The sequence below is a fragment of the Falco punctatus genome (genome assembly GCF_963210335.1).
Source record: "Falco punctatus genome assembly, chromosome: 7".
Taxonomy (NCBI): Eukaryota; Metazoa; Chordata; class Aves; order Falconiformes; family Falconidae; genus Falco; species Falco punctatus.
The window spans coordinates 23,968,465-23,983,485 of record NC_137587.1 but is presented as its reverse complement, the minus strand read 5'-3'; the positions used below and the strand labels follow the sequence as shown (position 1 = coordinate 23,983,485).

The 15,021-nt window shown below is 40.2% G+C and overlaps 1 protein-coding gene across 4 annotated transcripts in view; it reads right to left on the bottom strand.

Annotated features, from left to right (window-relative positions):
* Positions 1-2,019: 2,019 nt before the first annotated feature.
* The window catches only part of PLA2G4F (phospholipase A2 group IVF), a 28,638-nt gene continuing 15,636 nt past the window's right edge, over positions 2,020-15,021 (bottom strand). For 2 of the 4 annotated variants that reach the window (XM_080395413.1, XM_080395416.1), the window contains 12 exons: positions 14,064-14,177; positions 13,534-13,571; positions 12,473-12,608; positions 11,623-11,759; positions 10,268-10,490; positions 9,565-9,679; positions 7,760-7,897; positions 7,167-7,274; positions 6,107-6,301; positions 5,607-5,773; positions 4,790-4,976; positions 2,020-3,533 (listed from right to left, as the gene is read on the bottom strand). In XM_080395413.1, the coding sequence (XP_080251539.1) occupies positions 3,304-3,533; positions 4,790-4,976; positions 5,607-5,773; positions 6,107-6,301; positions 7,167-7,274; positions 7,760-7,897; positions 9,565-9,679; positions 10,268-10,490; positions 11,623-11,759; positions 12,473-12,608; positions 13,534-13,571; positions 14,064-14,177 (1,788 nt within the window). In that variant the 3' untranslated portion in view covers positions 2,020-3,303. Of the gene's footprint in view, positions 3,534-4,789; positions 4,977-5,606; positions 5,784-6,106; positions 6,302-7,166; positions 7,275-7,759; positions 7,898-9,564; positions 9,680-10,267; positions 10,491-11,622; positions 11,760-12,472; positions 12,609-13,533; positions 13,572-14,063; positions 14,178-15,021 lie in introns of those variants that run through there. The other 2 variants (XM_080395414.1, XM_080395415.1) reach the window with 2 other exon arrangements.

The window sequence follows — 15,021 nt, the reverse complement described above, 5'->3', positions numbered from 1 at the left end:
AAGGCTCCTACAGCGAACTGGCAGGGGGCAACAGCTGTTTCAGGCTCCCACCTTCCCTTGGAAGGCCCTCCACAGCCCCACCGACGGTGCCCTGCCCCTGCGCTAACACCCGACCCTCCCTTGCCAAAGGCCAGGAACCTAAGGCAGAGCCACTGCCCAGGGCTCCCCCTCGGCGTGGGCTAGGGCTGGAAGCCGTTCGTACACCTGGTTCTCTTTACAGTCCCCCCACAGCGCCACCTAACGGGTCCCCCACGCCCAGCGCTTCCCTCCACGGTGCACCTTTCCCCCCACACGTTCACACCTTCGGGTGTCTCCCGGCAGTGCCTGGAGCTTCCCTCCCTGCGACGGCTGCGAGGCCATGGGGGCCGCGTTTCGCGGTGCACCCCCGGCCCGCCGCAGCCCCCTGCCCGGCTGACTGACCCCCCGCCCCCGCCGGGCTCCGGCCAATCACACGGCCCAGCCCGCCCCTCCCCGCCAATCGGTGCCCGCCTCCCTTCCCGCCGCCGCTGCGCCCACGCGCTGGCGAGGGGGTTACGGCTGCAGCGGCCGGGCCGGGCGGCGCTGCCGGTGGCACCGAAGGAGCCGCCGAGGGGAGGCGGAGGCCGCCGACGCCTCTCGGTCCGGGGCATTCCTGCAGGGGCTTATCAGCTGACAGGAGTTAGTTTCAGACCTGGTCTGTAGCCAGGGCGAGTGGAATGCTGACGAGCAGCGTAGGGTGGCAGAGCACGAGCAAAGCTGCTGTGGTGCTGGCTTGTGAAGAAAGCGGTAACAGGAGCTTGGAGCCACCAGCGCTTCCAGGCTCCTTTCCCCATTGGCACTCCTTTGTGAGAGAGCTTTAATCCTGGGCTTTGCAAAACAAACCAAACCAACCAACCAACAACCAAAAAAAACCTCAAAACAAAACAATCCCACAGTTACCTGCTTCCCATTCTCCTGAATGCTCCTTTGACTTGGGATGCCAGGCTGATTTCAACTTAATAACTAGAATAGAATTTATATGCCAGGGACAAAAAGACACATTCCTTCTAAAAGACAGAAGCTTTTTAGCAAGACCGAAGAACATATGCTGCACAGTGAGTGCACAGACTTGTGGACAATGCTCCTGCCATAGTTTTAAGTGAGAGGGCTACTTACACACCAGTTTACGAAATTAAAATTCACTATTAGGGCCCCATACCTTGTTCCAACAAAGAAGCCCTGTCACTGTGGAAGAACTTACGGAGAAACTGTGCCTTAAAAGATTCCATTGTATATGCCTAGTAAATTTGAGTAGATACAGTTTTGGGAGAAAAATGTTCCATCTTCCCATCCATCTGCTGACATCTAAATACCTGTATCTCCACAGTGCCCAAGCACTTCCCATTAAGAAAGGACCTCAAAACCAAGAAAGTAAAAGTAAATCAAACCAGGCAGTTCAACTCAGTTTCATATCAGAAAAAAAAAAAAAAAAAAGGAACCAACTCAGTCAGGAGAAACAGAAGAAACTACCATCCTGCTACAAACAAGCATTCAAAGGCATGGCGGCAGGCTGAAACGCAGGCAAGACAAGAATAGTTGCGAATCTTATGTGGAAAAAACACAAAAGTCGCTCAGTGAATGAGATATCCAAATCCTACATAGCAGGTAGCTGCGTGGCAACAATTACACAGAAGAATGTTAACATTAAGTTGCTGTTTCTCTTATTTCAGCTTAAGTAGACACATACTAAGAACTTTAAGAATACATCTTTCCAGATACCAGGTAAGTCTAATCACCCAGATGAAGTCACTGTTTAAAATACATCTAAAAAATTCAGTTATGAGCCATGCTTCCTCAAAGAGGAGTCTCACAATGAAGAGATTACTTCCCACTGCTGTCGATACCAGTCTGAGATAGACTTGTCATTTTTCTCACTGTCAGGTATCCTGATGTAATAAACGAAACTATGCAATATAGTATTACATTGACTTTTTTGCTTACTTTTTATTAGAATAAGGAAAAATATATTAAGTGTTTATAAGAAAAATCATGAAAAGCACATTAACAAAACTAGTATTTATTAAGAGAAACACATTAAAAAAATATCAAGAATCATACCTGTTTATAAGCCTTTACATAATTTCAGAAAAGACAAATTTCCTGTCTCCAGTTTTCAAGTACAGAATCAATACATTCAGTTCAATGTAAAAGCCAGAAAGGTACATGGTGTTTGTTTGCCGCCATTTTCTATAAGATATTTTCCAAGTGCATAATTCAGTACTTCTCCCTGAGCTTTCTGCAAAGTGAGGTGAATTCCATCCCACACCGTAGCAGCATTTGACATTTTATTCATTCACATTCATAAGGTGTGCCTACTTTGAATATTGATGTTTCTAAAATATATAGATACACAGAAATTCCTTGAACAAAGGTCTGGCTGAATTGCAAGCCCAAGTGTAAGGTAAAAATATCTAATTCAGATTCTTCAAAGGAGCCTTCCTTCCTCTTACAGAGAAAGCGAAAGATTAAACTTACAGCATTTTGACTGTTTCATCAGTTTGTGATGATCAAACTGTAGGAAGCAGCAACACAATCCCATGATATGTCTTTAATTGTTAAATATAAAAAAAGGGAACTATTATGTCCTCAAAACCAAACAGTTACCTAAGTAAGGTACTCTACATTGAACTTCTGGGAGACTAAAAGCCATTATAATCCTTCCGAAGAGTAGGATGGGAATATCACAGAGATCCTTGAAACCACGAATGGCAAAAATGGAAAGCAGATAATGACTGTTCAGTCTTGAAAGTACATGGGCATCAGGCAGTAGCAAGTTGAAAGCAAAAAGGACACATTCCCTCTCTCAGCGCATAGGTACAATCTGTGGAATTCCTTGACAGACGATGTAAATTGTAAAAGTTCATGGAGGGAGGTTCATAAAGCAAGAGAGATAAAGGTATAGAAGAAATTAGTGTTTCCTCAAACATTGCTGCACCTTTGACAAAAAGAGATGCTTCACTCAGTGGAGTCTCAAAGATTATTCTCCTGATGCTTGAACTGTTTGAAAAGATGGTCCTAGTCATCTGGTATCAGCCACTATCAGATGAGATACCATGCTAGATAATTCTCTACTCTTCCCCACAAAACAAAGCAACATCCATGTTGTACTGTACATCCCTTAAGTTTTCATAAGAACATCTGTTATCCAGAATGAATTTTCAGTGTCACTAGTGCCACTCACTTCCCAAAAGGGCAGCTTCCAGCTATGAGTTTTCAATATTGTGTCTTGCACCACATGAGTTTTGTACGCTGCAGCCTGTCTGTATCCTCAGCTATGGAAGCTGCTCATGTGTTGGATGTATTGATGACTTTCTTCAACTTTCTCCTTTGCAGAGCCAAGTTTAGGGTTTTGAAGAGAGTGTCCTTGCTGTTCAGAACATTGTAGCGATTCACTTCTACTAACCTGTTGAAATCATACGGCTCAAAGGTGAAATTTAGTGTACGGTAAGGAGAATCTTTTGACTCAATGACAAAGTCACCAAAGGATTTCTCTTCTTCTGACTCACGTTTAACTCCTGCAGCAAGGAAGGGGGGTGGGGGAGGAAAACACAACCCAAATCACCACCAAAAAAAGCCAGCTGTGGGACACTCATTTTAGTTAGGATTCTGCAAGGAGTCTATCACAGATAACTCTGTTGTACCCAAACTTTTTCCCCAAAGCTCCTCCTCATAGATTTCAGCTCCTTCAGGATCCAAAATGTTTGGAAGCTGAAGGTAAAGTATTATTATCCTTCCACTAGATTGATAAATAGTTCAGTGCATCCAGGATTATCATACTCAAAATGGGAAATACAAAGTTCAATCCTTCCTGAAAGTGCTGTTCTGTACTAAAAGAAAAGACACTAGCACCCTGCTTTCAACTGACCTTAGGAGGTTGGCATGTACTCTTCAAAATACAATAACCTGTGTTTTTAGCACCCTGCCACTTACATTTAAATACCGATCTTGAAAGACAAACGTTAAATTTGCTAAAAACACTTCTGCTTGTTGCTATTACAGAAATAGTAGTCTTGAAGCATATTGAAGCCCAGCACTTTGAAACTCTTCATTGTTGATGTGGAAAAGCAGCCAGGGCCTGCCAATCTTTATAGTATTAACACAGGCAGCATCAACAGGGTCCCTTACATCTTCTTGCCTGCGTCAGTTCTACACATTCCTTCCTACGTATTCCAAAGGACACTGAATTTTGTCTATCCCTTCTTAAATATATAGCTCTGTTTCATCCCAGTGCTCTTGCTTGATAGACTGAGCTGGGCCTTATAGTTGGTATTTATCACATTAAATGAAGCAAGGATCATTTATCACTTGACCTTACCCTAACAAGGGCACAGGTCACTTAGCACTGAGTAACATGATCTGACATACAGATTGGTCCCCAAAACTTTGTTGATTAATGGTTTATTCATATCCAATAAATAAAATGAACTTACAATTTAATCTGATTTATAGTGCCTTCCTATATATTCAGAGTAACTACAAGTAACAAAATCAGGTATCAGGGCAGAAATGTTCAGAAAGAAGCAAAAACGCTGCCTAATTTTGATTCTTCCAGCCTTCAGATTTTTATGTTTTTTAAATTGTAAGCTGCTTCTTCAATTCCCTCTTCCAAAAAGCTAGTGGAAGCTGATTCTTCTTAAAGTGATGTAATAATTTATTAACAACATGGTAACACTAAGAAGAATGAAAGGAGGGATATTGAGCCCACTGAAATTTACCTATCAACACACCCGAAGGATTGTTAAAATAGCTCTTTAAGACACATCTCCCTTACCTGGAGCTTTGTATTTCTGGAAGGTGTCATTCACCAGTGGGAAATGGAGCACAATTGGAGCCTTTGGATTATCATCATCTACAAACATGTAACACTCTTTTGGCTTCTTTTCATCTTCCTCACTCAATTTGATTCTTGGAAAAGGAATTTCCCGCTCCTCACAGTATTTCCGAGTCAGTTCTAAAACCTGTTGTCAGAGAACAAAAATAATTTTGGTAGAATACCAGAAACATGTATAAGATCATCTAACTACAATACACAAAGGGAGAGAGACTTTCACCAAAAAAGTGACAGAAATCCAACTTCAAATTGGCAGAAACAGTTTTTCTGGCTGGTGATACAGAAGAACAAAGAGCAAAACTGAGAACTGCTACCAAACATTAACAGTTTGCAGCTGAAACTTTGTTTGTTTTATTGCTCTAAATATATTCACCTTTACTTTTCCACACTTAAAAATAAACACTCGTGTATACAGGAAATTATTTGTTTGCATGAAGAAAATCACCAATAGCCACTTTCCCATTAGAACCACGTATCTAAGTAACATGGATCATACAAGCTACACAAACACTTTTATTTTAGGTAACAATCTATTTAGGCCTCTGAAAAGTTTGGAATCTTATTACATTTGTCACTTACTGTCTCCTCATGATATTCACAGTAAAAAGCATAGTACAATAATATTTGAAAGAGGTAAGGATTTGTTTTAATGCATTCTTTCATTAGTGTATGTATTCAACATCAACCGACCTGCTGCCACTGTGAATATGATTCTATGCTTTATCTTCATGTAATAATGCTCAGCTACATCTCTCACCTCAAATGGAGCTTCCCAAGAAAAATTGAATGACAAGATAACATCCACATCCCTCTCTGGCTGAAGTACCAAAGGAAAGGGAGAGTTGATAGAAAAGCCACCATCCACTAAATACAAGCTCTCTTCCATGGGGGTCAGCTGGTTGGGAAATGCATCCAGATGAGTGCCTGGAAGAGACTCCAAGTAACGCAAGTAACTATAATGATTCGTTACACACCTCTCGGTACATGCAATAAACAAAGCTTATGCTGGGGCTATGAGAAGAAAAAAGGACATTCCAACATGCACATTCATCTGAAACTGACCTGTAAAGTCTGATGATAAGCTTGTCTTATATGACAGAATATATATAGTGGTTCGCAATTTTTGCTATGGTATAAGGGGGGGTAAATTCCCTGACTTCAGCGGAACCAAGTCAAGCTCACTTATGTTCTGTAACAACGACTGTTACAAATATTAACATACTATTTTATATCCCAGATAAAGACAGATTCATTTACCTCTCCAAGCCACAAATTTCTTGATGTTAACATAATCTTTATGAAGATACAATCCCTGCATGAAGTTGAAGGTTTCTCCACATGTGACCCGGGACTTGAAGAAATCCTGAAAAATTTGTAACAAGGGGCCCCCAGGTATAACCAAGCGAGTCTTCAGTCGCGTTGGATCTCGGAAATGGAATCTTCGGCAGTCATCTGCAGAAGCCACAGAACACATAGCAAGTGCTTGTCCAGCTCCAACATTTTGATCAGACTTTTTTTCTACAATATTTAACCAGCTGTTCTAAGGCTGAATTTTTCCTTTAATTAAAAAAAAGAGTATTGTCATGAAATTTAAATCAGCTGCATATTCTATAGTTGGATAATTTACCTGCCCTGTTTAAAGGGAATAGCATTACTCATAAATCATTGTCCACATTGATTTCAAACCCAAAGAAACTCTTGTTACCAAACAATGACTGCTTCTGTTTCATAAGACAAGACATCCATACACAGCAGCATTTATAGTTACAACAATAAAAATGTGGGCAGAAAAAACTAGGGCTGTGAAAGCAGAGAAGAAAAAAAAAAATATCTCCTCCCACTACTTACTGTAAGGCTATAATTATATACCTGAGCAACTTTAATACACCTCCTTTTCACTGCTAGGGAGGCATTGCACAAATGGAGAACAAAGCATAAACATACAACTAGCTTATCCAAGAATAGAAAAATTGGACCAAAGAGGGAACTGAAAACCTATTTTTCACCTCCTGCTTAGCAGTACAGCTTCTGTTCTTCCTCTTGTCACGATTAAGACCCCTGCAATGCAGTATGTGTTTAAGACAGCTCCTAGAACTAGCTGATTTATAGTAAAATCAGCCATAAAATTTTAAAAAAGGAGGAAGAGAAAGTGTACTGATAAACGGTATGAAAGATCCGTCCAAATCCATCTTTTATGCTAATCTGAAAACTATACACAGCACACTAAATCATATTATTTGTATGATTTGTATTCCAAAATCAGGAATCTTTCAAAAAAGTTGTACTAGTTTAATGTATGTTTAACGTATGTTCTTACCTACAACTCTGATAACGTCTTTGAAAGAATCTAGAAAGCCCAGTCCTATACCAATCACCTTCAGGCAGATATCATCCAAGCTTGCAGCAAAGGCACTGCCCCAAATTCCTGCAGGAGAAATTTGGAAGAATTTAATAATCAAAAGGCTTTCCACAGTCTAACCAGAAGGCCTACAATTCAGCTGCCATTTGTCATGGGGAAAGGTGTCACATGACCCCTACTATTCTAAAAGATGATGACTGAGTTTAAACCTTTGATGTAATCACATGACAAATTCTGATGTAATAACATTATGCAAAAATTTCTCCAACAGAAAATCTCTTTTATCAGCAAGGGAAAGATAGCAAGAGATTGGGAAGATCTAGAGCCAAAGATTTTGACAGGCTGCTCATACTACAGTTGTCTTGCAACTCAGAATATTAGACTGTAATACTATGAATGTACACCTAAACCTTTGGAGAAAGATTTGACATTTTTCCCTTCTTCAAATTCTTTAGGAAGAGACAAAAATGCATGGGTTTAAGTTGATGAATCCCAAAAGCAGCATAGCTCCCTTCCACCTGCCCATTTCATTCATTACTGTAAGATCATACCTTGTAGAAAACAAATCCTAGGCTCTGGACGTTTCTGGATGAGCCGTCCCATGAAGAACTCACTGTCAAAGTCCTCTGTTTGGACAAAAGCTCCATATTTGCGAAATCCAACTTCATAGGGAGTGAACTCGCACCATTCTAAGAACAAGCCAAGAGGATATTTACTCATCCCAGAGTAAACATTTGGTGAAAATGCTCACTTGACTTCTGTTCACACAAGGGAGACAGAACAGTCTCCCTCCACTTTTCACCATGACTATGGATTTCCCTGTCACTCCTCAGTAAATCATCTTACACATGATTAATATAAAAACTTGTACAAGCTTTCATTGACTAAATACAACATCCTTCCTTCTTGGCCTTTTTTTTTTTTAATTTTTTTTGGGGGTGGGGGGGCATGGGGAGGGCAGGGAATTCATCTTGCTCCATCTTGACTGTTTTTCTGCAGAAATAGCCTGCCTACATTACTTCCACTTTAAACCATTCTGGTGGCTCCCTTTGCCATCACAAATGGAGCCTACTTCACTTTTCTCAGCTTTCTTCACACTACTTACCATCTCATAAACTGTTATCATACTGACTTGAAAATTCAATTGACCCATTGTGTCAGACTTCACTGACTGCTTATCAAAGAGTTCTCTCATGCTTGAAAGCTTTCCACAAATATTTACAGATCAAATTCACTGGCATACACACACTCTCCTCCAGAACAAGGAAGTCTCATAGTGGTACACAGATGGAGAAAAGAATTCACGTTCCTGTCCCACTGTATCTATCCTCGCTTGTTGCACCATATTTAAAGTTTCAAGTGACCTGGAGTAGGACTGGCCTTCATCTTTTACTGTAATTGTACAACCAGCAGAACCCAGGCTGCTAAATACCACAATTTTCATGATGCATGCTACAATACTGCGTTGAGTTTTGGGCCCCTCACTGCAAGAGGGATGTAGAGGTGCTGGAGCGGTCAAGAGAAGGGCAAGGAAACTGGTGAAGGGTCTGTGGCACAAGTCTTACGACGAGTGGCTGAGGGATCTGGAGTTGTTAGTCTGGAGAAGACTCAAGGGGGACCTTACTGCCCTCTACAGTTACCTGAAAGGAGGCTGTAGGCAGGTGGGGGCAGGTCTCTTCTCCCAAATAACAAATGACAGGACAAGAGGAAATGGCCTCACGTTGCACCAGGGGAGGTTTAGATTGGATATTAGGAAAAAATTTCTTCACTGAAAGGGTGGCCAAGCATTGGAACAGGCTGCCCAGGGAGGTGGTGGAATCACCATCCCTGGAAGTGTTTACAAAATGCATAGATGCAGTGCTTAGCAACATGATTTAGTGATGGACTTGGCAGTCCTGGGTTAATGGTTGGACTTGATGATGGCAAAGGTCTTTTTCAGCCTAAATGGTTAAACGATTCTAAGGTTACCAATCCATCATTTTACATGAATCCTATACAAATTGATTATCTGAGACTATAAAAGTCAGTCAGTCACCTAATAACCAAGGACTTCAATTCTCCTATTTGGACACAGACTCATGTACTGTAAGAATCTTCCCTCTCAGCTCCTGAAAATTTCAGGCACTTCCTAGCAAAACATGGGCAGTGGCCAGCAGAGTTGAATCTGTTTTCTCCATTATAGCCATGAAGACATTTACAATCAGGACAATAACACTCTGCCAATCCTATGGCCTCTTGCACTACCAGCTGCTACTTGAGCCATGTTTCCTGTTAGCTACTCACTACCCAAGGAACTCTATATGTTAACAGGATTTATGGATTTTAGCAAATAAAAATAAATTTGTGATGTTCATACCGGCAAAGTCGCCACTGCTAATATTGGGTCTCACGTTGACAGCTGCATAGATAGGATAAGGGTTCTGGGCCCATTTCACTGCTTCTTGCTGATCAGACAGCTTTGACGGATCTTCCTGGTCACAAGCAAGGAAGAAGAAACACACTTTAATCAAGTAAGTTCTATACCCTTATTTCAATAATTTCAAGCTCTTGCTTAGCATTTTAGACTAACCATACCACTAATTCAAAGTCCCTTTTCCTCCCTCTGCATAACCCACGCATATGGTTAGATTTTGCCAGAATATTTCTGCAGTTGCATGTTTCGAATGTTTGGTGTTTGTTAATAAACTAGTTACTCTCTGACTTCTGATTGCAACTAGCATGAAAATACTGGTTAAATACCGGTTTGCAAAACCAACATCATACTCTTTACCTGCCCAATACAACAGCTATTGATTTGATAACAGTCATTCCAAATAAATACTACCTTTTCCTACAGCACTGATCTACACTACTTCAAAATTCTTTACTAAACAAGGGTGCTGGGAAACTCAGGGCAGAAAGAGATAATAATTCCCTATGTTTATTCCACAACATCTATCCCAGGACAGCTCTGGGTAGTTAGAGAGAAGTTGGTTTCTAGACACACAATATACGGGGTGTTCAGAGCTCCCACCTGGAAGACAAACAGCAGTACACACCCAAAACATGAACTCTTTTACCTTCTGTTGTAGGAAATATTCCACAATAAGGCCCCACAAATCTGTAAAGGAAACCTTCCGTCCACTGATCTCCATTGCATTCAGCTCCTGGAAATAGTACTTCAGTCGTTCTGGGGAAAATGCCCCTGCTTTACTGCTGGACACAGCACCCTGAGCTCTTCTGATTGCATCTTGAAGGTCCTTCTGTGACCAGTTAGGGTCTTGATACAATGTTGATAAACACCTGAAAATGCTTATATTAATGTCATCAGTAGTAACAACTCTTGTGTAAACAATAATTTTAGCTAGTTATAATTAGTGCTGCAGCACTAAACTAAGAAGTCTAGCTAAAAGATAAAACCATGAAAAGAGACCATAAAAATGATGGATCTCTGAACTCCAGAACACGCTGAAAACCCTGACACCTAGAGGACAACTTCATCCTGATTGCTAACCTACTTTTCAAGGATGTTCCAAGCATCACATGCTAGCTAGCGCACATGAACCAGTTCATAAATATGAGCGAACTCCAGAACCTTGACAGACTGGCTGACAGTAAGGGTGCTATACTGCATACAACAATAGAGGCCACAGCCTTTATCAGAACACAGGTCTGATTAAACGAGAAACTAGTTTGGACTACTGGCTATCCACATGAACAGATGCCTACATTTGAAAGTTTGCCTCTGAATCAAAAGGCGCAGGTCAGATCATGAGGTCAGTGGAAGAATACTAGGTACATAGGAGTTAATTTAACATACAAAGCTCTGGAAGGAAAGATTATACTGTAAAGTTGCACAACTTGGTGAAACCATTTCACAAAAACAATATGTACTTATGAAGGATGATTTCACCACAAACTCCAAGAACTGAGCTACTGAAACATTCTAGCCACATCTAACATTTCAGCACATTGCTCCAGTCCACCAAAGGGTACGCCGGTGCTATTCCTCTATTCAGCCACATATGCCATTTTGGAAGGTGGTAACCTAAGTGGTCTGTGAGAACATGTTTCCAGTGACTTGCACCACCTCAGTTATCCTCTTGGAAAGAGCAAGGAAGTGGGGAGTGTTTGAAGTCAGGGCTCTGAGGGAACACACAGCAGTTTTATTAATGTAATACATTCTAATATTCAACTGCCAAGCTGTTGCAAAAGCAGCAGACTGATAAATTTAGCCAGTAGCTGTATCAGAAGTGATACTGAATCTCTTAGACTCTTTAGGACCCCCATCAGAACTCACAGATGAGAGCTGATAAAACATTTGACTTTGTTGTCTCTCTACAGATGACACAAATGCAGTTTTGACCTTGATTTACATCAACACTACTACATATTCACTTCTAAGTTTCTGAAATCAACATTGAATGTAACTTACCAAGTAGAGCCAGAAATCCCACACACATACATTGCAGCATCCAAAAGGCCCAGCTGCTGAAGCCCAGCAAGACTGCCGTAGAACGATGTCAGTGCTCTCATCCCACCTCCAGACCCCAGTACCGCTACAACTGGGACCTACAGATCAGGAGTCACAATGACAGACCTTTGAATTGCCAACAAATTACAGAACTAATCCTATTTAAGTCTCATTCTTATAAAAATAAAGAGATAAAATCTCTATTTCTACTCACATTTCAAGTAATTTCAGTTAGATTTCAACCATAATTCCTTTCTCTATTTTGTAATTGAAATATACTGTTTACTGTAAGACACAGCATGTCATCTTAGGGACAATCACTGAAATTATTTTGTATATTACCACATATTTACTTGCATGCCATACAATATACACATAAGGACAAAAAAAAGTAATCATTCTTATAACAGCACACTAAGAACACAGAGCAAGGTATCAGGCTATCTAGATATAAGTGTGTCCTCAAATTATGAAGCTGTTCCTGTGGTCTGAGCTTCAATTTAACTATTCTGAAACAGATTTCCCCATCACAATTCAGAGTTCAAAGCCCAAGATACAAGAGTTCAACTAAAGAAAGTACACACGTTCTGAAATTTCAATGTTTTGTGTTCCAAAACACACACCCATCCTTCAAAATTTTAGAAATACACCATTTCAGACTTCAGAACTGAAATGTCCCAGGGATGTATTTCACGCCATGGTGACTGCAAACCATGTTTTCTGTTGGTTACAGGCAAGAATCCTACAATACTTAATTATCAACCAAGCACAAAGGATTTTATGAATCTCACTACAGCACTGAGCTCAATACCTCATCTTTTGGAGGGGATTCTTTTAAGTGAAGAGTTTTCCTCAGTGCCTCAGAAACTATTTTCTTCCTTTTGTCCAAAAATTCTCTCTCCTCTTTACAGAGGTCAAAACCCAGACGTATATCAAGATCCCAAGTGCTGAAATAGAAATTAAGACAAAAAAACCCCAAAATTTTGAAGGATTTGTAATTACCAGGGGAAAACAGTTTCTGTGAACACACTATCTTGGTGCTGATCTGAATCACTGGATCAAACTCTTAAATGAACTTTTAGTGTGTATATCTATACACCAGCTATTTTGAAACAACAGCTTTTGGAATTTAAAATTAAATTTCTCCTTTAATGTCTAAATACAAAGCTTGTGTCAAACAGCTCTCAGATTAAGCTTCAGGAATTTCACAAAGTAAAGATTCTCAGTAGGTGAAGATTGTATGAGGTGCAACTGAGATCACTGTACTGACATGGAAAGAAATGAAGGGAAGAGTAATTTTAAAACAGAAATTTCTGAACTTACAAGGCAGAAATGGACAAGTGAATGCCAATGAACTTGTTATGAGTTTGTAAAAGTGGAGCAGAATCTTCAGTTAATGACTATATACGAAATAACCCTATCAACTTACTAGCCAACTGCTCAGTTTTGTGTGTTATTCTTCCCCTATCACTCCTTTCTTGCACCCTTCCTCTACTTCACAGCTCAACCTCTTCACATGCAGAGACGTCCCTTCCTATTTGTCAGTACAGCGCTGCACATATTCTGGGAACCATCTGTCCCTAACAAAACTACTTAAGATTTACACTGTCAGCTATTTTACACTTAAGTATTAGGAACACAAAATTTGTTCAGATTTCAGCAAGACTGACGCCATTCCAATACAGTATCAGCAAAGCAAAGAGTCACAGCCCTCAGAAGAAAAATAACCAGCGATATTTTTCTTTAATCTACCCCAAAAGATCAACAGAGACAACAGACCTCCCCAGAATATCAGGGAGAATCACTCAGCTACTTCACTATGAGAATAAAGGTCTTTCCTGATTTTTAGAGGTTTATGAGGTTCCCACTCACCTCTCTTCAGTTTTCAAACTCATATCCAAACTTTGTCCCTGTGAAGAGAGAACACATCTTGCAATTGATAGCAACTACGTAGGCGAAACTATTAACTAGAGGTTATAACATAAGCGGGGTCACTAGATACTAACCAGAACAGCAATCTCACCCACAAAACTCTCTCTGGAACACCTTTCCCTTGCACTTATTTCAGACACTTTCAGTAGTCTCCACAGAAAGTAGAAACAAGTACTCTGAGAGCAGGGTGAAAAAAATTATTTTTTCTGCAAGCTTCTTGCTTTTCTCTTCCTCTGATATTTTCTTTCACAACCTAACAGACTTTTTTCTTTGGGAAGTGATGTACTTTATACCTATTCTGCAAGACACATCCATGACAACATTTTTTGAATCTCAGTATTTCATTCCAGATATTCAAGAAAACAGCACTCCTAAGAATCATGTGCAGATTAACTTTCCAAATCCCTACAGGCAATAGGGGAAAAAGTTATTCCAAGCATGTTAAAACAAATGCAAAACATTGACGTTACCTCTCCCAGAGAAATGATTCTTTCAACTTTTTGTCCAATAGGAAGGGAATTAACTAGCACAGTTCCCAGTCCCAGAACTGTAGTATGTTTTTCAATATCAGGGTTCATACCATCCTAATAAAAATAAAATGTTATTTTTATATTTGGTGTAATGAATAATGAATAATAAAATAAATGAAAAATCCAGAAAAAAGTTAAATATATTACTTTCATGTGTCAAACCAGCAAACAACCCTCAAGATCATTATAACTAAATCTCTCCCAGAAGTTTAAGGCTTTTCAAGATCATCCTGCTCTCTGCTTGACAGATCTTTTCTGGGATTATTTGTGTCACTCAAATAGCTTTTTGTTGTTGTTGTTGTTTTTTAATATAGATGTCTGCCACAAGCAAAATTTCTCCATCTCCAAATTTCCCCCCAAAATAATTGTGGTCTGACATGTATCAGAAAGCTTACAAGTAAGCTTGGCATTCTGTCTTGAAAGCAGGATTTGGAAAAGATACCAGCAAGGCAATAGCATTAGACATACAGAACAAATACCACAAAATAGGAAATAAAATACAGCCTTTGGGAGAAATGGTAGTATGTAATTAAAAAACATAATCATCTTATACAAGCACAGCAAAATGAAGTTTGCCAGGTTGTATTAGCAAGAGCAAGTTCACTCAATACAGAGCTGTGTGCAGTTTCCTATATTTAAAAGGGGCATATAAAAAACCCTCTCATATCACAGGGCCACACTCAAAACCTACACAGCCTACCAGGTGGGCTGGAGCCTTTACAACCACTGCAGGCCTCAACCCCTGGGAGGAGACAGCACCTTAAAGAAACAACAGGTGGTCACCCTTCTCACAACAAGAATTGGACAGACAAGGAACTACCCATAGATTCCACAGATGTATTCTGACCAAAACCATGTGTCCTAAGTCAAATGTCCCTCTAAGCCCACTGTCCTTCTA